At 38.0% G+C, this 21,662-nt stretch overlaps 3 protein-coding genes across 19 annotated transcripts in view; 2 read left to right on the top strand and 1 right to left on the bottom strand.

Moving 5' to 3' along the window:
* Nucleotides 1–12,523, bottom strand: part of Syt7 (Synaptotagmin 7) — a 22,410-nt gene extending 9,887 nt beyond the window's left edge. For 4 of the 13 annotated variants that reach the window (XM_069118295.1, XM_069118300.1, XM_069118289.1 and 1 more), the window contains exon 1: nt 2,847–5,491. Coding sequence is in view for 8 of the 13 variants with exons in the window: in XM_069118289.1 (XP_068974390.1) it covers nt 2,847–2,935 (89 nt within the window). In the remaining 5 variants the exon portion in view is untranslated. The other 9 variants (XM_069118286.1, XM_069118287.1, XM_069118290.1 and 6 more) reach the window with 8 other exon arrangements.
* The window catches only part of MED11 (mediator complex subunit 11), a 72,641-nt gene that overhangs the window by 48,559 nt on the left and 2,420 nt on the right, over nt 1–21,662 (top strand). The gene's annotated exons all lie outside the window — the stretch shown is intronic.
* On the top strand, nt 7,584–21,662 carry LOC138182439 (vanin-like protein 1). 5 transcript variants are annotated; one of them, XM_069118285.1, is made up of 8 exons: nt 7,584–7,607; nt 18,918–19,039; nt 19,659–19,799; nt 19,875–20,021; nt 20,080–20,246; nt 20,314–20,528; nt 20,633–20,737; nt 20,826–21,662. In XM_069118285.1, the coding sequence occupies exons 2-8, from the start codon at nt 18,980–18,982 to the stop codon at nt 21,530–21,532; spliced, it is 1,542 nt and encodes a 513-aa protein (XP_068974386.1). In that variant the 5' UTR covers nt 7,584–7,607; nt 18,918–18,979; the 3' UTR covers nt 21,533–21,662. The 5 variants fall into 5 exon arrangements, with proteins under 5 accessions (XP_068974386.1, XP_068974384.1, XP_068974385.1 ...); XM_069118283.1 differs by lacking the exon at nt 7,584–7,607 and adding an exon at nt 13,228–13,474; XM_069118284.1 differs by lacking the exon at nt 7,584–7,607 and adding an exon at nt 18,035–18,090.

The following is a 21,662-nucleotide window of genomic DNA, read 5'->3' as shown; positions in this document are numbered from 1 at the left end:
CAGACGAATGGACGATAACAATAAAAACATGTTGTCGTAGAACAATGCGCGAGGTGATATATAGGAAATCCGAATCGAATGCCTTCGTAGCCGGGACGAATAAACAAAAGCTGGTAGGATCAATTGAAAAAATTGTAAGTCGTAGGCTGAAAGCCGTAAGCCATAAGTAGTGAGTCGTGAATCGTGAACTGTGAGTCGTGAGCCGTAAATCGTAAATCGTAAATAGTAAAGAAGGACACCTCGCGAGAATGTCGCTTTACGTCGATCGAAAGAGAAAGTGGTAACGTACCGCGATGGCTTTCGCGCGAAAAAACGCGCGTGTATCGCCACTTCTACCCGCAACCGCGTCGCATCACAAACTAAACTTTCCTCCTGGGTGGAAAAGCCCTGGTTGCATTCGCATCGATGCTTTCAAGCCTTCGATACATTGGCGCCACCTCGCTGCTCACCCAAGGACCGTTCCGGACGCCATAGAAAACTTCTCCTACGCACCAGGGATCAAACGCGCGCACCCCTTTTTGCCCTTCTATCATCCGTTTGCTCTCCCCTTCCTGCTCTTTTAACCCAGACCTACCCTCTCCACACTGGTTATGCCGCTCTACCATCGTGTCATATCCTTACCCTCTACGCCTGTACCTGTTACCATCTCCACCGTACCGCTATCGCTCCCACCATATCATCCCATCCCCTCCACAGCCGACACCCCGCTATCGCTGCCACCACTACCTCTATCTCTACCGCCGCCACCATCACCACCATCGCCGCCACTACCACCACTACCACCACTACCACCACTACCACCACTACCACCACACCTCCACTTCCGTCCACCTCCGTCCACCTCCGTCCACCATCCCCACTCCCCTACCACTACCACCACACCACCATCACAACCATCACCGCTGTCACTCTACCCTTATACAAGCGTACCTTTCTCTCTTCATCTTCGATCCGTTATCACTTCTCTCAAAATCTTTGCTTTGTCGCGAATTTCCTTGGAATTTGATTTGATCCGATAGTTAGCATCAGAAAATTACGTTGAACGCTGGTATTTTGTTCGCCAAACGATCTATATCGAACTTCCCAGATTGTCTATCCAACGTATCTCATGAATCTTAAAACCGTCGCGTCGCGTCGAATCCCCTGATTCGCAGTTGCATGCAAGTTGTTTTTCCATTTATCCAAAGTCGATTAAATCGGCAAAAATCGGACGAGAAAGAAAGAAATTATAGCTGGAGATTTCTTCCGATTTTTCATATACGAACGAGAAAAACCCACGAATCGTCAAAACGACGAGTTCGATCGGGAGTTGCTCCTGTTTCTCCTTTGTCTAGAAAAAGCCTGAGGCATCGTTAAATAAAGTGGGCCAGTTCTGGTGTCCTTTCAATTATTTGTATATATCTTGGTGGTCGGGAAAAACTCGGATGAGAAATAAAGGAAACGAAAATGGGTTGCAGACACGTGCGCAGGCGCGTTCTCGTGTCATTTAACTGACCGAACTCTACTACCGGATGATAGACGCGGCTGTTCCGTTTACAAGATTCATCGCCTCGAGCGATTCGAATATGTATTACATGTGGGTACAGTGGTCTCTCGGCAAAACCTACCAAAACGCGTGGACACGCGACTCTGTATATCGACACATATAAGTAATTTACGATAAATCTCAAAATTGTTCAATAGCAGCTGTACATCGAAACAACAACATTCAAATGTCTCTTTAGTTTTACTCGAGAGCTCCTCTTCTCCGGCATTTCACATTGATGATGTTTTTTCTTTCGTTTGATAGGAACTTGGTATCCCGAATACTGCTTACAATATATGTATACGATTCACTGTGAAAAATATTATTACATATCGACTATCGTTATCGATCACTTCTCTACATAAATTTCTCCTCTTTCTCTCTCTTTCTTACTCTTTCGTCCCTTCCCTCCCTTTTTCCCATTTTCTCTTTCTATTGTTCTTCCTCTCGCTACCTCTCTGTCCAATATTTCGCCCTTTTTCTATCAATTTTTTTTCGTTGACCAACGTTTCTTCTTCTCCATTCTCTTACCGTGGATCTTACGCCTATCAGCGCCTTACTTTTCAATGTAGTCGTAATTTCAAGTACGCGACACGCGCATACAGGAACGTCCCGTAAATGAGACAAACGAAGACCGACTAAGAACGATAAAAGTACAAAGAACGAGAATGAAAAACGCGTATGGGCCATGGATCTCGAGACCCAGAGAATTATTAAGTTGACGTGGATAAGCGAAGTTGGAAATTCTTTCCTTTATAAGTATATATACATAGTTATAGATATTTATAGGGGTACGTTTCGTTGAAACGATTCGCATGCTTCGAGAAATTGTTGATGAAAAGAGAAATGGATACACGGTTTGAAAACCGCGCAAACTTCGCGCGACTGCGAAAGCAGAAGGGGTAAAAAAGGAAAAGGACGTAAAGAGTAGAAGATAGTGAGTGCAAGCGGCCATAATCGGCCATAATCGGCCATAATCGGCCATAATCGGCCATAACCGCGCGCGCCCATCGCGAAAACGGCAATGACTCAACCGCGTAGCGTGGATAATCAGTATCGGACAAAGAGGAATCGGACGGATAATCTCGGATGGAAGCAGCGACAAGCAAGTGCGCGCGCGATAAACTACCAAAACGGACTTGAATGCGTAGGTTTGTGTGATACTAATTGCCTAGATGGCGATGAAACGCGACAGAAGCATAAAAAAGCCAAGCAATTAATTAGTGCGCGCGCTACGTGCCGATGCTTTCTAGCATCCTGGTTACTCGTACCACGTCGAATCGATTACGTGCTCGACGAACGGCCGAGTTAATTTACTCACAGACTCTGCGACAAGAACCGCGACAGTGCCAACTTGCTGATTCGATTGTTTTTCAGGCCATCCAACATTGCAGAGGCTGCGATTTCCATATTCGATCGTTCGCTTAACCAAACTAGAAGCGAAACAATTTCCCGTGTTCGTTCTTGACTGATTCCAATTTATCGAGTAACGAGCTCCTTCGACGTCCCAACCAACCAACGTGTTCCTCCTATTCGTCGAATCGAAACGCGTCCAACGAAAATCCCTCGATCCCAATTCAGAGGCTGACTGATATAATAATATCACGATATCGTATTGTACGTTCACCGTATCGTATCGATCACTATAATTCTCTGTGTTTCGAAGCTGGTCGTGTTTGCTATACGAACTATCGAAATAACAACTAGGCTATTTCGTCAATCTTGTTCCAAGCACACATACAAATCGTCGAAAGGCGAGACGAGGCGAGGCGAGAAAATGCAAACAGCGTTACAAGTCCTCCTTGCTGACCGAACGCTGATTATTTACTTTACCCCTCTCTTTTACCTCGATGCCAATTAATCCAATTTTCAACGTATTTCTCGTCGAATCGCAGCGTCGCATGATTCGAGCCTAATTTTTTCTTCATCAACGATCTCGTATCTCAATCTCCCTTCTTTCCAACACGATCGTCACCAATCTCGTCGACGAAACAGTTTCATGTATAATGGAAACAGTTTTCGCTTTCTTCTCCTCCCTTTACCAATCTCTCTCTCTCTCTCTCTCTTTCCCTTTCTCTCTCTCTCTCTCTCTCTCTTCCTCTATTTATTCTTTCTCTTCCTCCTTATCGTTTTATCGTTCTCTTACACGCTTCTCGTCAACTTTCTGTTTACCCCCCTCCCGTCGCGCTTTCTCTCGTCCTGTCCCCCTTCTTCTTTGGTTCTTTTCCTGAAAAGACGTTGATGATTTGTCGTAGTTCGTGGTTTGTCGGTCGTCGGTCGTCGTCAGACAGTCGTCAAAAACTGCCGTGTCCGTTCCTTTTACGCGTTACGGTCACGATAGTTAGGATCGTCTACTTCTCGACGATGACAACAATGACTAACTTTCGTTATTCTTCTCTTTTATTTCCTTTTCTTTTCGATTTTATCTTTTAGCACGATCGTTTGTGTTCTTTTCTAAAAAGAAACAGGTAAACTGAAAATCAATTTCTTAGTAATTTACGAGTAAATCGCGTACAAACGTTGTTCGTTCCGGATAGAAATGAATACTTGATCGAGACGCGCTACGTGCCCTTCCAACGACCGATTCACCCACGATATGTAGGATTAAGACTAACCGTCGCGTTACAATCGAAGTAGTCAAAGAATTCACCTTTAACTCTTCGATATTCTTGATATCCTTTTTCGCGTGAATTTAGGAACTGATTCGAAAAACGTTTTGTGTCGTCCAGCGGCAACGCTCGACGAATAGATTAATAAATACATACAACGACTAATGATCGTCACTTTTGTGATTCAGCAACATTGTAGTTATAGTCAACGCGTTACAAGTGCCCAAGGAATATGACCAGTTTGCCCGTAAAGAGACGAAAAAAAAAACTATCTTTCTGCCAACACAACTTTGTAATTTTTCAAACTTTTCTCGTTTTCTTTTTTTTAATTTTTCTCTCCACCCGCTTTTCTTCTCTATGCTCGTCTCTGCTTCTCCTTCGCTTTTCCCTTTTGTTTCTATCTTCCTCCCTTTCTCTTCTTTTCGCTGCTCGTTTCCTCTTCTTTCTCGCGCTGTCTTTCGAATTAAAGAAGGTTTGAACGTAAAACTATCTATTCACTGGTTTTCAAAAAAAATCCGCAAATACACCGATCGAATGTTTCCGTTCGTCGATTCGTTTGCCATCCGACGTGACAACCACTTCGATTTCACTACGGCCCGATCCGATCAGATGCAATCCGATCCAATCCGATCTAAAGAGTTAAATAAATTCGATCACTTAGACCGAAAGTCGGCCGATCGAATGCAAGGGTTGCGTGGTGAAAGCACGATATACACCCGTCTAGTTTTCGACGAACCCAACAGGATGATATGGGAAAGGGGAGAAGGTGGCGGAGGTGGAGAAAGAGGAGAAGAATAAAGAGAAAGAGGAGAGGAGGGGGTGTGGATAGAGGATGGTAGTAGAAAGAAAAAAAGATTGTTCGCCAATTACGGAAAGAAAATTCTTCAAAAAAATTGAGCGACACACAACTTCTTGTTTTGAAAAAGAAGAACCGATTTAACGCCCTTTTTAACGAAATACCAGATCGTTTTGAAAACCAGTGAAAATCGACGCACTGTGACTCGTACTTTTAATTAAGTCACTCTCGATTTTTCGTCATACTGTAAAGATGTTCAGCCATTGCTCTTCAATATGAGCATCCATTTCCTTCGATCCTCGATTACGTCCTCCAAGAAACAAGGACAAGGACGACGATAACAAGGACAAGGACGACGACGACGACGACGACAACGACGATGATGATATTCACGACAACGTCGATAGCGACGATAGTAACACCAACAAGGATAAATGATAATCGATATCAGAGGCGAGAAATTCTCGAAGGATGATACGAATACGAAAAATGTAGAGAACCGGTCCAACGACTAGTATACGTTTCGTCCAACTGAAACGGACGAGCCGTTTGCTAAACGCGAACTACCTTTCTCCGCTGTGGTATGACCTACTCGTACACTGCTCTCAGCTGCTTTCAACCCCCGGAATCCTACCGTTACCCCTATGACCAACCCCCACTTGGTCCTTCCTGCCTTCCCCTCCCCCTCACCTTCTTTCCCCATTCCTACCACTGCCCTCGTTCCACCCGTTTCGTTTCTACCACCCCAAGTCCCACTCCGATCTTTCCCGCCTCCTTTCCGCACCACGATCCACACTCCACACTCCCTAGACTCGACTCTTCCTGGACCTTTACTTCCCCTCCGACTCTTTTCCCAGGATCGCTTATACATACATACATACTTACGTGCATATACATTACTATCACTATTACTATCTGTCCCTCTCTCCATCGTACTGCTTCCTTCCACGGCGCATCTCCCATCCTATCCTGTTCTGCCCTGCCTGCCGCTTCTCCTACCGACTATTCTTTACCGACCGGTGCTATACTATGTAAACTATGTTATATACATACAGTATGTACATCACTCGACGTATGTCCTTGCTTCGTCGCTTATTCCTCCATGTCCCTACCACATGCCAACTGTCGCGCGCGCTTCTTTTCTCGTATCATCCTTTCAAGCACGTTAGCCGTTCTTCTTTCGTTTCGTCTCATCTCATCCTACGGATAGCTTTTGTTCATCATCTACCTTCTACTCTCCATGCCGTTTGCGATTTACTTTTTTTACCTTACTTTTACTTATCTCTCTTAAACCTTCGTAAATCAAATAACCTTTCCATTATCCTATTTTTCCTACTTCCTACATCGATGATTCTACGATCGACGATCGACGATTCAATTACGCCATTCAGTAGTCGCGATTTATATTTTTCGTTTCTATTTTTTCCTCTTTTCAAAATTTCATTTCTATCGATAAAAGTTTGCAATTGCTATCCGTTCGACACAATGATTACGAGCAATCGCCATCTCTTTCGAAACGTTTAAACTAATACGGAGATTTGCCAGTACATATATGCATTTATGTAGTATGCTTTGAAACAGGTGATACGAAAGATAGAATTGTTTTGTAATGTTACAACATAAATTAGTTTTATCTTATCTTAATTTATCTATGTCGTATGTTGTTACCGAATATTTAACTACTAACAATACTAGCACAAGGTCTCCATTTTCCTTTACCCGCCTTATATCACGAGGAATTGCGACGAGTAACGTGGATTTTTGTGCAACGGAATGTTTTAATAAGAACCAAACGATTTCGGAAATTCGTGTATCGCGGTTCGATTAGCTTTCTTACGTATCGGCACAAATAAGTAAAGATCGTAACGAACTGTAATTGTTATACGAATCTCGATAGAAGACAGTAGCTATGTATGTATGTATGAAGTATGCAACGTAACAAGTGGCATATCTGTTGCATTCCGCCGATTTAAGTGCTGCGAAACACCAGACTACCTGGCAGGTTTCCAATTGGCACCTTGTTGGGAATTACGGAATTTATAGCGCTCTATCTCCTTCACTTTATCATCGTTTGCAACTTTTTCGTAGTTTCTCGGCCGATCAAGTTCACGAGTTTCGATACTCGATTAGTAAACACTTGACCGTTCCTGCAAGCGACAATGGCAAACCAATATGAGATTTAAGCGATCGATTCGACGAACAATTTCGATCGCGACTTGATACATGTTTATACACATTACTTTATATCCATTGTTTTCCCATTCATTTTTCTTTTTTCGTAGACAATTGACAGAAATGAAAAGATATCCACGACGTAGTATGCAATTCAAGTTCGTGAACTAAATTTATTTACAAATTGTTTATGCAATTTTTATGTTGGAAATAATGCTTTTGTGGATATAGTGATTCGCCAAAACGTACGCGCATCTACGTTCGGCCGCGACCGAAATAATTTAGTTCTATTTATTTATTTATTTATTTACTTATTTATTTAAGCGAGCAATATGCCCTTTGATGTACATCTATAATAGTGGAAATGAAGATACAAAACGAAAAAAATCATCTAGAACGAACAGAGATTGCATTATAATTGTGCGCGCAGAGATGCTCTTTTTCTTATAATTGTGTAAAATATTGGAACATCCGAGAATCGATCACAGAGACACGAAAAGAAAAAGTAAGTTTGTACATTATTATCATTATCGTTGTTGTTGTTGTTGTTGTTATTGTTATTATTGTTATTATGATTATTATTATTTTTATTATTATTATTATTATTGTTATATATTTATGCATTACTTTTGTACGTTAACGAAAATTAATCGATCGCTCGACCTCGAACCACTGTCGAAAGATACCTGTACCTTGTCAGTGCCCGAGCCGCGTAATCAAACAATATTCGAAACGCGAATTTCTCTATTGTCGGTAAAATCGGCATTTTTCGACAATGGCCAAGTGATCGGTCAAATGGTCAAGTCACAGACGAGTATACATTGTGCATAGACGTCTCGTCGGTCACAATGACCTGTCTCTAGTCGGTCTCTATAATCAAATTATTTCTCAGTCGGTAACAAGTAACTGGATACTGCTTTACCAACCGGTACTTTCAACGTTTATCCATTTTCATTCGTATGTTTCAATTGACTCATATATATGTACATATGTATGTACTCTCTTTCCCACTCTCTCCTCCCATCACGTCTCTTAATGTTTCTCTTTCCATTTACACAGTTTTATTAGGAATATAACTGCGGTATTATATTATCGGTTATTCGTTTGCCAAATTATTACATACATCTTTATAGTTTTCGTTCGAGAAAGGTACGGTTATATTTGATCGGACAAACAGAATGTAAAACCAAATTGACGTTTGAGCTTACCCGAAAGATTTTGTACTGATTAAAGGTGTCCTGAGATTTAAAAGACCATTTCTCTTAGCTGGTTTTCCATGTCGGTTATCGTTGAAACTATCCCCATGTTCGCTCTGTGGTTCGAGATCATTGTCCCGCCGTTTCGATTTTTTCGTTCGAAGATAAAGCCACGCTGCCATACCAAAAACCACCAATATCGCTAGACCTCCCACTGTTCCAAAAACTGCTGTTAGAATTACGTCCTTTCGCTCCATGCTAAGTTACCTTTGAAAGAAAGATGTTTATTCAAATAGCAAAACGTTTTATCAATTTTTGCCTGTTTGACCTCTCACATCACACTCGTATTCATCAATGAGTCTCGTAATTGTATTAAATTGTCAATCGAATACAGAGATCATATTAATACATTAACGAGGCGAGAAAGAGCGTATCGTGTGCGATATCGATATTAAAAATACAACTACCCTTTGCTCCTCTCGTTTCCACAAATTTCCCATTATCTACGCTTTACACAGGAGGGGAGTTGGTGCTTGCCGAGGACATGCCAAGAATAAATAACACGGTGACACCGCAACGATATTGCATATTACCCAGCTCTCTGTCGATTATATTTCTCCAACTAATCAATACCAATGATATTTTTCACCTCCTTCTCGTTTCTTTGGTCATTTATAGCCATCATATTTTATCCTATGTATTTAATTTCTTTATAGTCTGTCCTCTTCGCCTCCCATCTTCCCCCCTGTTTCTGCTATGCATAATCCGTTTTCATAGCGAAAGAGGTGCAGTGCATGGATGCTCAATTGTTACGTACATAAGCAGATTGGTTTTTCCCATGATAAGAAACTGGACGAGCGCGTAGGCGTTACGTGCTTTAACATGTAAACAACTCGTTAAACCATAGTACAGCATAGCATATTAACCTTTCAATGAATCCCCGGCTTTCCCCGTATTCGTGGAACACTAAATGCGGATACCGCTCGACCGTTTCACTTCTCTTTATGATTCATTATCAGTCTATGTTAAATTAAATGATGCGTCACATAATCGAGCTTGGCATAGTTTTAAGTGGTCTTTTCATCGAAACATTTCAGACAACCTAATTAATTATTAACCTTGTGATTAAAATCACGTTCGCTAAACAAAAGATTTTCCCCTCGATCACGGTAACGGATGTTGGTTCGCAGTTGTTCACCTTTTTACTCCGTGATCAACGTTTAACCAAGCGCGTATAAACTCACCGATCCGGTTAATGATCGATTATTATAGCTATGAATAATAATAATATAGCGAGTAGGTTGAACGAGACAAGATAAACGCATTACCGAATCATTCAAAGTTTACAAAGTCTCAAACTCGCCAAGAAACTAATTGCTATTTATGGATATTATATCCAGAAAATATCAGACGGGTAGTTTTTGTTTTTCTTTTCACTGTGTACCGATACCGTTGTACCGCATGTTTCTTTAATGCACGGTAATTTCGATAACCTCTACTACTCTCCTGCTCGATCCCAAGATTCTTCTATGCATAATAGACTCTGGTCGAGCTTTTTTGCTTGAAACGGAGCGAACGAAGCGTGAAAAGCGTGAAAGACTGGACAACTTTAACATTCAACCGACTAAAGCACTAAGCAAGGCGGTATTTATAATTGACCCTCTACCGAACTTTCAAAAGCTTTAAAATTAGGTCGTGCAAAACTTTTCTTTTCTTCCGTGTGTTCAAAAAAGGGCAAGATTGCGCGTGCACGACAATCTATCATTAGTATCGAGTTTCATAGCAAATCGCGTTCGTCTCTTCTTTGTGAAAGCGTTCTTACGCTTTTTGTACGTAATATATATATATATAATATATATATATATATATATATATATATATATATATATATATATGCTTCTTCTAAAGTTAAGAGTTAACAGATGTATCCTGTTTGAAATATCGAAACTTGTCATAACAGTTTTCTATGTTACCCCTATTCGATAAGAACCTTCGACTTAATCCGTTTTATGCGCCTACCGCGGTGCAAACGTCGTAATTGATACGCTACAATGAAATACTTTATCGGAAAGATAAACACGTATTAGGAATCCTATTGTGGCTTGTATTTACGAGATCAGTCCATGTCCATATGACCACCACGTGTTATTATATCGTAATCGTAATCATACTGTGTAATTTATTTTCCGAATGTAATTAACTTGACAGAAGTTCAGTTAGAGATGAACGATAGACATTAATAAAGAAAGAAACGTTCGGTGCGTTATTCGTGGAGATGACCTGGGAGCCGGCTCGTTTCCATTTCCGTTGCCAACGCCGTGACGCGACGCGTCGCGACGACGCGACAGGGTGAATATGTAGTAACCTTGACCGATGCTAGATATAACAGATATAAGTAAGACGTTGCAACTACGGATCCATATCCGTATCAAAATTATCGCTCTATAGATTTCACCAATCAGAATACTCCTGTCTTAATACTTTTGCAAAACAATATCACGTTGTCATCCGATTTCGTTCTCGAAAGCGACGTTCCTCTTCATCACCAACCATAGATATTCGATAATATAATTCACGAACGTAACAAGCCTATTAAATTATGAATTTCTGATGTTTGCTGTTTGCTCTATATGTGATATCGCTAGAAATTTTCGATCAACACGCTCGCACGCGTCTCGTTTTGTTCGCCTTACAAAATACTCGGGTATCCCAATAGCGAATTAATCTAATGGCCCATCGCACAAACATCGCTAAATCAGAGATTTCATTTCATTTCATTTCATTTCATTTCACTTTATTTCATTTATTTCATTTCATTTAATTTCATTTCATTTCATTTCATTTTATTTCATTTCATTTCATTTCATTTCATTTCATTTCATTTCATTTCATTTCATTTCGTTTCGTTTTATTCTAAAATTAACACGAATAATATTGCGACATCGATTGCACTCGCGTATTGAATTTTTCAAATCACTTTTTTATTACAAGATCAAGCGTATTGACCAAGGATGCGCATCGCGATATATATATTAATAATCCTGTACGATGCGAATCTTCCGTTTTCCTTTCGCTACCTTTCATTTTGTGGACAAAATCTAACAATTTGTCTTTCTTTTTGACGTGTGTTTAATAGAAATGTACATATATATTTTAATAGAAACGTACATATATATGCATATATATATATATGTATATATACATATACATGTATATAGGTACAAATATATATTTGAACACTCGTTACGTCACGAAAGATGCGAAAGATACGAAAAAAGAATGTAAAAAATGAATGGAACAGAACGGAAAGGGTGAAATAGGGAGAAAATAGGAGAGAGGAAGAGATGGAATTATAAAATACTCACCAAAACAGAGGAGGAAGCTATCCCCTGTCTCGTTGGTATCGGAAAGGCACGCTACTTAACAAACTATTGTTTAGACGAACGAAATTGATATCCGATGACATTCATTTTACGCGTTTACGTTCACTGATGGACACCATCCGTTTCAAATTTTTTGCGTTAGTCAACGATAACGATAGTGTCGTTGTTCTTCTCCCTCGACAATCATCGCCAAGCAGAGCTCCTACGTGTATACTTTACATACGCGTATAATGAAAAATCGCCGTCCACAAAACCGAGACTGACAAAATGATAAACTAATAGGAATCGCGGAGATCTTCGCAAATCGAATTCTCAGACAAGATCAAAAGAGAATAAAAAGAATCAAAAGTGTAAGGAAACAGTTCATGTGGAACCGGCAAACGAGATTAACAAATCAAGCAAAGGGCGCAAAAATGGACGGTACAATATCCATTGGAAAAAGAAAAGGGAGACATGGAATTACGAGCAAGAGTTCGACGAAGGGAAAGGAGCGCTCGAATAACGATGGAAGGTAGTTCCTCAGAAAGAAGGGAGACCTTGTAGATCAAGCCAGATTAAATCGAATCGGGAAAATGAAAGGAAAAGTAGGGAAGGAAAGAAAGGGAGGAAGGAATCGGGAAAGGCTGGGAAGGAGGGAAGTATTGAAATAAAAAGGAAAAGATAAATGGAGGAAAAAAAGGAAGGCGAAAGAAAATGCGCAGTGGACTAAGCTGATTAGGATAACGGAGAAACGATGGGGACGAAACGAAAGTATTTACTGATTAGAGAAATGTTTAAAAAGCGAGGAGAAGATTAAGATAGGAGGAAAGCAGCAACCGCGTGACAGGCAGCGTCGCGACGCACTGCTGCTCCACGGCTGGTACTTCCCACCTCACCGCCGCGGCACGACCCCGCCGCAAATTTCCACCCATACACGGGCTCGCGCCCTCGATCTCGTCCTCGCTCGCCACATCAACCCCACCTTTTCGACTACGGCACACCTTGCAAAACTCGATTCTCCCTATGGCACATCTGAACCGCGCACTCTATCCGGCTGATACGCGAACTCGCACCCTTTTCTGATATATGTATTTTTCTTTTCTTAATGCCTCTCGTCTACTCGCTTTTCCCTTTTTTTGTTACTTTCTCAAATTCCTACTAACCACAACCATGTCCACTTCAGCTTCCTTCCTTTCCTTCTGTCATCCTCCTTATCTCCTTTCGCCATTGAATATCGTCGCAACGATTATTATGCGTTCTGTCTGTTACTAACCCAATCCTTTGTTTCAAGTTCGATCGAATACACGTTAGAGACGTTACTACTAGACATTAGAAAACGTAACAATCTTCGAGAATCAATGAAAAGTTTTATTGAATCAACTTTTATTAAATACAGCAGCACGCGCATCGTACTTTGCACTCTGATTTCGCCAATCTATAAATTCAATTTTTTATATTACTTTACAACACTATATAGGAGCCTATTCGTCGTGTTCTCACCGCTCTTAAGCTTTTCGCCACAATTGATATGTGTATTTCTGAAGTATATAACAATACATACATACATATGTGGGATAGTGTGACGTCAGGGAAGGACGTGGCGTGATGGGTAATTGTTTATTAGCGTTGTCAAGATATGTTAATGTTGTCAAGGAGTGTTGTGAGCGTTACCAAGGTATGTTAAGGGAAAAATGAGCATGGAAAATGCTGTCAGAGTTGAATTTATCGTGATCGTGTGAAGTTCTTTGTGTTGTTGTGTCGTAGAATTAGTGAAAAACGAATACGCGAAACGCGGTTTTTATATTCGATTTCGTGTGAGTGCAACGATATTGTATTTATCATACTGTTTTCTATAAACTTATAATATAACATTCCTACATATACATATGTATCCTATTTCGGGACAATAAACCTCCTTAATTACTTACTTAGCTTCTTACATATGCATTTTCTTTATATTACTTTGTATAATTTATCACTATACATATTATTCTTAACTATAGACACACTTAATTAACAGTATATATTATCTAAGTACACCTACTTACACATATAAGAAATGGCACATATTGACGTTTACAGTTAGTAGTATTAATCAGTGTTCTCCTACCAAATGCCTACTTAAGCGTTAAGATGATGATTTAAGAATATTTCATCTATTCATAAATTTAAAAATACTTAATCGTATATTAAACCACATATTAAATAATTAATATATATTCTGCTTAAAAGTAAATCTAATTTGTTGTGTCTATCTTGTCTATCGTGTGTCTTTATTCACCGGTCCTAAAAAGGTTTTTAAAACAAATTTTAATTTCACAAATCACATTTTTTTATATAGGTATTCTACCTATATAAGAATCTGAAGACATGTCTTACAGAGAAATTCTATCTATTTAGGAATCTGAATCTAGTAAAGGGAAAAGAATAGAATATTGTATCTTCTTCCGTGTTCGTCTCAGAATGATTCCTGAAACAAATTTAAAGCAAGTATAATGTTAAATAATCTTCTGTGAAATATTATAATGAGAGTAATTAATTTTCGATAAGTGTAACTCAATCACCATTTCGTTATATTTTTCGTTACACTTTCAACTCGTTTCATTTTAACCGTATTATTTCACTCATATTTGCAATAAACGTATGCACTATTAAATATTTGTAATGAATCTGTCAAATTTTAAACATATGAAAAATTAGTTCACCATTAGAAAATTGAAAGTATTATGCACGAGGAAACTGATATTATGAAGGCAATTTTTTACTCCAATAACTAGCGATCACAGTTATTGATTTTAAAAGAATGAATTGAATTGTTAATGACACTCACATTTCAAATCAACTATTTCTATGCAGTCATCCACGAGGTTACCAACAATCTGCATAAAGAACGATCGGCAATTTCACGTAAGTGAAACCAATTATGCATATTAAAACGGGTATAACGGAATTGAAATTCCACTTAAAAATCTCGTGATACAAGTTATCGATAGCGAATTCTAATAATAATTAAGTTATGTAACCAACGGAGAAAGAGCAAGAATCATCAAAATACTATTTGATTTGATTATAAAACGATGTTTCATAAATGATTAAATAAATGCGTATCAGTTAAATGACACTCGTGACAGTGTATAAACAATTGCAAAGTAGCAATAATATAATGTAGCAATAAGGTAGCAATATAAATAACATACATTCAATAAACATGCCTAAAGTTGGGTGACATGATATTTAAATTCAATCAAAGACTATAACAGTTATAATCAGAATAAAAAAAATTGCAGTATAAGGCCGTGAATATACAATAAAGAAAGCAATAAATGGTAAGCGGGAAACAGCAAAACAAGTGATGGAAGAGCTAATGCCAAATCTCCGCTATATACAACCGCTATAAGTGATCAAAATGTTTTTGTTTACCGATAACCATTACACTGTTCAACACGTATCTAATTTTACAATCTACAATAGGCGATCCTTGTAGACTTTTGTAAGCTGAACTCCAATCTGCAAACTGTTTTTTCATAGAACCTACATTTTCGAAAAAATCAATTTTGAAAAAATTACAAACTTTCAAATTTACAGATGTTTTGTGCTTTTGCAACTATCGAGTTGCTATTGAAATGAAAATATTCTGTGAACATTCCCAAAAATGATAACAATACATATCATTTTATTCGGGAGAGTCCATAGAATAATTTCGTCTCAACCTAAGGGCCCAAAACATTAATTATAAATTCTAAGAAAAAGTGGTTTACAGATTCGTGTTTGGCTTACAAAAGTGTACAACAATCACCCATTGAAAATTGCAAAATCGGAAAAAAATCAAAATTTGTTAAACAGTGATATCGATGAGGGCATTCTCTTTTGGTTGTCGATAACCAACCCACCGAGCGGATACATTTACCCACTCTCACCACTTAAGGGGTTGAAGCAGTTGCATATATGTATATAAAAAACGAATAGAGGATCCGTTTTTGATGTCTTTTATCTAGATACTAATCATTATCAGTAATGTTAATAAAACCTGAATGGTTGAAAGTAATAAAGAAAAAAAATTCTGCATCGGTAGTGGTTATCGGTAACCCAAAAAAATTTCGTTATAAATAGTGGTTATTGATGACAAAAACAATTACTTCACAGATGATTATCGGCAACCAAAGAACAATTTTCTTATATGTGGGATGGTGTGACGTCAGGGAAGGACGTGGCGTGAGGGGTGATTGTTTATATACGTTGTCAAGATATGTTAATGTTGTCAAGAAATGTTATGAGCGTTACCAAGGCTTGTTAAGGGAAAAATGAACGTGGTAAATGCTGTCAGAGTTGAATTTATCGTGGTCGAAAGAAGTTTGTCGTGTTGTTGTGACGTAGAATTAGTGAGTAACAAATACGCGAAACGCGATATTGTATTCGATTTTGTGAGAGTGCAACGATATTGTGTTTATCATACTGTACTTTCTGTTATTTATAATATATCATTCCTACATATATAGTATATGCAACAGTTATCGGTAACCAGAGAAATCTCTCATAGATAACGGTATCGAGATTTTACTTAGTAAAAGTTTTAAATGACAGCCGAATCTCCTATAAAATATCTTCAACAATGAGCATACCGCATATAATGTATGTAATTGTACAGTTATTATGTATGTTGTTACGTTCTATTTAGTTGCCGACAAGGAGGTAGCGTTAACTGACGTTTAATGCAGCTGACAATAAGTTCCACTTTCGGCTAACCTGCTATGTGCGGGAATACTGGCATGGGAGAGGATTGTTGTTCGAAAATAAATTAACAATATGTAATGATTTATTCAAATCTTACTCGATTTCGATATTGACAATTGACTGACAGACTGACGGATATAAAATTCTCCGGTTGACAAAATGGTAATTCTTCGGTTGACAAAATAATGATTTTTCGGTTGACAAAATGATAACTAACTCTTCGAATGGTAATTATTCGGTTGACGAACGGTAATTAATATACTGACTTCTCTGAGTCGCTACATTTATTTATATCTGTCGGAGATGAAAAAACGTCGGGATCTTTCTTTTGAAAATGTTTGGGAAGATCCCCAATGTTTGTTTAACTACGGACTTTATTTACAATTTAAATTGTCTTAATATTGTTATAAAAAAATAATTAGGTAAATATAAAAACATGGTTAGATAAGTTTTCGCAAGATATAGCTTTTAGCGGTTTTAACTACCTTTCACTTCAAATACTGTAAACACGGTTTCAAATAAACGTTTTAAATTACCTTGATTTGAAAGAAATTACCAATTTTAATTTCGCGCTACGAAACGCGCGGGGCGCGGGACGTGACAATGTATATACATATATGAGTTTAATATATGTCTAGCAAGTAAATATTATCGTGCATTTCTGTAGGTTAGTCATAAATTACAAAATTATTAATTAGAAGTATTTTACAGTACAAAAATCCGCCCTCGGCCTCATACGTTAATAAGGAATGCCATTTTTATTTAATTATTTATTAATTAGAAAGAAACTAGGATATCGTCTTTACATAATGTACCTAGTGGGAAAAGATCAAGTTGCGATAGCTTGCTTTTTAAGGACGATCATAGCCGTGATATTGTATCTTCGTTAATTACTACATTCGTATTGGTGATCCATTTGTCGAGATGTTCTTATCGTGGAGCAAGTTATCATCGCTGCAAATTTCATTTTTAGATATGGTATTGCGAAATACATACGATACACGTGCAAATAAATTCTGGTACTATGTAATTGTACGATCCATTAATTCCCATTAGCTCATAAATTGTATACAAAATGTTGCACGTAATTATCGTTTTCGATTTGACGTTTTCGAATACTCCGTAAACAGAATAGGAAAGTAAAAATCAAGGTTCTATCAAAACGTTAAATTAACAGTTTACAAGTATTATAAATAATGTAACTTAACCTAATATAACCTAATTGGGTATCGTAACGAAATAATGCAATCACATGTAATTTACACACGATAATAGAATCGATAGTAGCACGATGTTATCAGAGCCGTCAATAATGACACTATGAAGGGCAACAATGGCAACAGCAGTAATAAAAGTTAAAGAAAGAGTGATAGTAACAACGAAAATAAAGATCTACTCGTAAATTGAACCAGAGAGAGTTGAATTTATATGGTTTTGAATATATATAATAAGAACTTGTATAGTTTTTATTTATGTATAATAATTGTCACTTTGCACACCTCACGTTTTTTGCAACAAATTTCACACTCCGTATGTCGCACATACCTGACGTATATATGTGCATATACATATATGTATCGTGTATATAATACCATGCCTTTAAATCCTCTAGTAATGCATTGTTGGTAAGTTGGTAATCAGGACTCAAGAATAGTCAAGACGCAAGACTTCAGGACAACACATGGGCAAGAAAAATACTGTACTCTATTACTCATCGTCAAAGACTAACGATTCTCATCGTCATGAGTTACCACTTTCTATATTGTTTTATTTGCATATATGATATTTTCGGTCTATACGCGTGCTTATCTTTGTTGTTATGTTGAGCTTATATTAAGTCTGTCAGAAATAATCAACCAAGAAATCTCACATTTCTTCTATCTTCCGATTTGCTAGCAACGCATTATATATATCAGAACATACTTACTATGTATTGTTATTATGTACATAAGAACGTTAACGATAAAGCAAAGAATAGTGTTGGAGGAAGCCGTTCTGAAATTTCTCCCACAATCGAAGTTACACGACACGTTCGCGTACTTACTACGTACATACTGACAAGATAAACCCCCCACCGCAAATATCATCATTGTGGGTATAAATACGGAATGCCAAAGAAGTACTAGACTAGTATTCATCTTACATTACGGATTTCTTGTCATCGCGACAACGGTAAAATCAAATTATTGCAATTTATATTATCATTAAACAGCTGTTGACAGATCGCGCTTAGGTTTTCAAAAACCTTGCTTTTACATTATGTCTAATCGTCTACTGACTATCTTCTATGATATATGTACATAACATGCATCACATGTATATTATATGTATACGTATATGCGCGCGTGTTTTTGTTCCTGTGACAGCATCGAATCTCCTATTTTATATATACATATTACATATTCATGAAATGTATGGGACAAAAAAGACTACACGAAGACACTAAAACACGAAACGGGAAAAGAAATACGTACAAATCTATCGAATCAGGTGTTACAAAAACGGTAAACATATTTCATTTTTCAGGTTGTTAATTTTTTTTCTTCTAAAGCAACTAAATTAAAGGACCGACGAGTTAAGCAATCACCATGCGCGGAAATTTGAACGAAATTGGATTTTTATTGATCCTCATACAGCTTTCATATCAGGTAAAGTTAAAATTTCAATAGTACGAACAGGTATACATTTTCTGTGAACACCTGCGGGCGGGACATATACAGGGTGGTTGGTAACTGGTGGTACAAGCGGAAAGGGGGTAATTCTACGCGAAAAAAAAAGTCGAAAATATAGAATAAAAATTAAAAAAAAATTTTTTTTTCTTTTTTTTTAATTTTTCCATCGAGACAACGATCCACAGTGAGATCCGTTATAACGTACCGCACGCGTACCGAGCGAAAATTCAAAGTCGATTTTCTCGAAAACAAAGCCTCAAACGAAAAATTTTTATTCTATATTTTCGACTTCTTTTTCGCGTAGAATCACCCCCTTTTCACTTGTACCACCAGTTACCAACCACCCTGTATATTATAAACAGTTATTTTAGCTTTAAAAATCACCCCTTAAATCTTTTTACGCCTGTAACCGAATACCTTGTATATAATAACCTGTACATTGTATACAAATATGGTAAGAATCGGATGATTTTTGGAAAGACGAAACAGACCAAAACCTGAAACACGATTCCAAACTTGTCATCGTTTAATAAGGATAACAGTAATCTAACAAATGATCATTCGCTAATCCCTATCATCCATTTCTATAAAACAGATGACAGAACAGAATTCATCGGATTATTATACCGCAGCTGTGGTAGAATTTGCACCGACTTATCATTGGCATGATGCCGTGTTAACTTTAAGAAAAAACACGAATGCGTACATCGAGTACATAGAAAAAGCGAGTAAACAGGTAAGCTCGATCGAGTTTCATGGTCTGATTGTTTTTCGCAACATGTTAATCCTGATGTGAGAATTTGCCTCACAGGGTGCTGACATTATCGTTTTCCCGGAAGATGGTCTGACATCGATCCATTTGCCTGACAAATCACAAATGAATTCCTGGACAACAGTGATTCCTTCCGCTGTCGATGAATATATCCCTTGCACGGGAACCGACGTTAACGTCAGTGAAGTAAGTGCTCCGTATCCACACTCGATACACCGTAGATTTCTTCTGTTATTTCTTGTAGACGTTAAGAAGACTATCATGCGCTGCAAGGGAAAATCGCATCTACGTGGTGGTAAATATCGCTGAAAAGCGATTGGCCAATTACACCGATGCATGCCCCTTGAACGGAACATGGCATTATCACAACACTAATGTCGTGTTCGACCGAACAGGAAAGATAATTGCCAGGTATGTAATCATATCTTCATGATCGATTTATAACGATTCCTTCCTTCTTCCTTCTCTTTGTAATCAGGTATCGCAAAGTGAATCTCTATATGGAAGCCCAATTCGATAAGATCGAGATACCGGAAATTGTAACATTCGACACCGATTTCGGTGTGAGATTTGGCACCTTTATATGCTTTGATATACTATTTTCGGTACCGCCCTTATCCTTGACTAGAATAGAAGGAGTTTCAAATATCGTATACACCACCGCCTGGTTCTCGGAAACGCCATTTTTAACTGGTATCTTATGTCATTAGTACCATTTATTTACAACATACTATATATTTTCTTTATCAGCTTGCAATCAATCAATTAACATTTTTCATTTATAACTTTTCTTCCAGCCATTCAAACGCAATTTGGATGGTCCTTTGCCGAGAATGTGAATCTTTTAGTAGCTGGATATCACCAACCTACTATCGGAACTTCGGGAAGCGGAATTTATTTAGGTATCGCACGTTCATACAAATTCACAATTTTATACTTGTTGAAATATTTGTTCTATTTCTCAATTAATTTCCAATTCAATTTCGTTAGGTCGTAACGGTATAGCCAACGTAACCATGGCTGACTATCCTAAACTTTTGATCTCCCGAGTCCCAAAAACAATAAAATCCAAAAGAGCAGAAGTGAAACAGAAGTCGATGAACAAAGAAAAAAGAAATCAAGGAACGGCGAAAAACATTGCACGCCATGAAACGCTTTGTGATAAATCAATAAAGAAAGAAGTCACGCCCGAGTGGATGAAATTATTACGCGATAATGTTACATCATTCGAATCTGTTCTGTTCAACAACGATTCGATGACCGAAACCGTTTGTCATCATAACTTTTGCTGCGACTTTAAGGCTGATGTGGAAACCATCACCAATTCGTCTTCGACTTATTACCGCGCGATAGCTTACAACGGTGTTCGCTTGTACGGCACTCAAGTAGAAGCCGGTGTCCGTGTATGTGGCTTGATTCAATGTCTTAATGAATCTATCCATTCTTGCGGTTTCGTTTCCCAATCCGGTACTATATTTTCCGCTTTAAGCGTCACAGCAAGATTCAACGATTACACAAAAATTTTGATAATGCCTAGCGTACTTGACGCTTCACTCATTCCCTTCGAACAGTGGTCATACGTTGAACATATACGTGGAAACGAAATGAATCTAACTATGGTTTTGGACGAACCGATCAACAATCTTATTACCTTTGGTATATATGCTAGAGACTTTGAGAAAGACAAATGGAATTAATTTCGATATCTATATTTACTACATTATTCTTGCATAACATTTTTCACCTCGATCAAATTTTCCAATAAAAGATCGCAATACTGTGGACATGTATCAATCTACTGACAATAACATGGTAGTAACAACTTTT

Source organism: Bombus flavifrons, chromosome 8 (assembly GCF_040668555.2).
Source record: "Bombus flavifrons isolate JBK064 chromosome 8, iyBomFlav1_principal, whole genome shotgun sequence".
Lineage (NCBI taxonomy): Eukaryota > Metazoa > Arthropoda > Insecta > Hymenoptera > Apidae > Bombus > Bombus flavifrons.
This window is presented reverse-complemented; position numbering and strand designations above follow the sequence as displayed.

Excerpts from the sequence above, each read along its gene's own strand:
- LOC138182439 (XM_069118285.1), top strand. The coding sequence starts at position 18,980 with ATGCGCGGAAATTTGAACGAAATTGGATTTTTATTGATCCTCATACAG. Across the intron at positions 20,247-20,313 it reads ACAGGAAAGATAATTGCCAG|GTATCGCAAAGTGAATCTCT; the intron begins GTATGTAATCAT and ends CTTTGTAATCAG. Across the intron at positions 20,738-20,825 it reads GGGAAGCGGAATTTATTTAG|GTCGTAACGGTATAGCCAAC; the intron begins GTATCGCACGTT and ends CAATTTCGTTAG.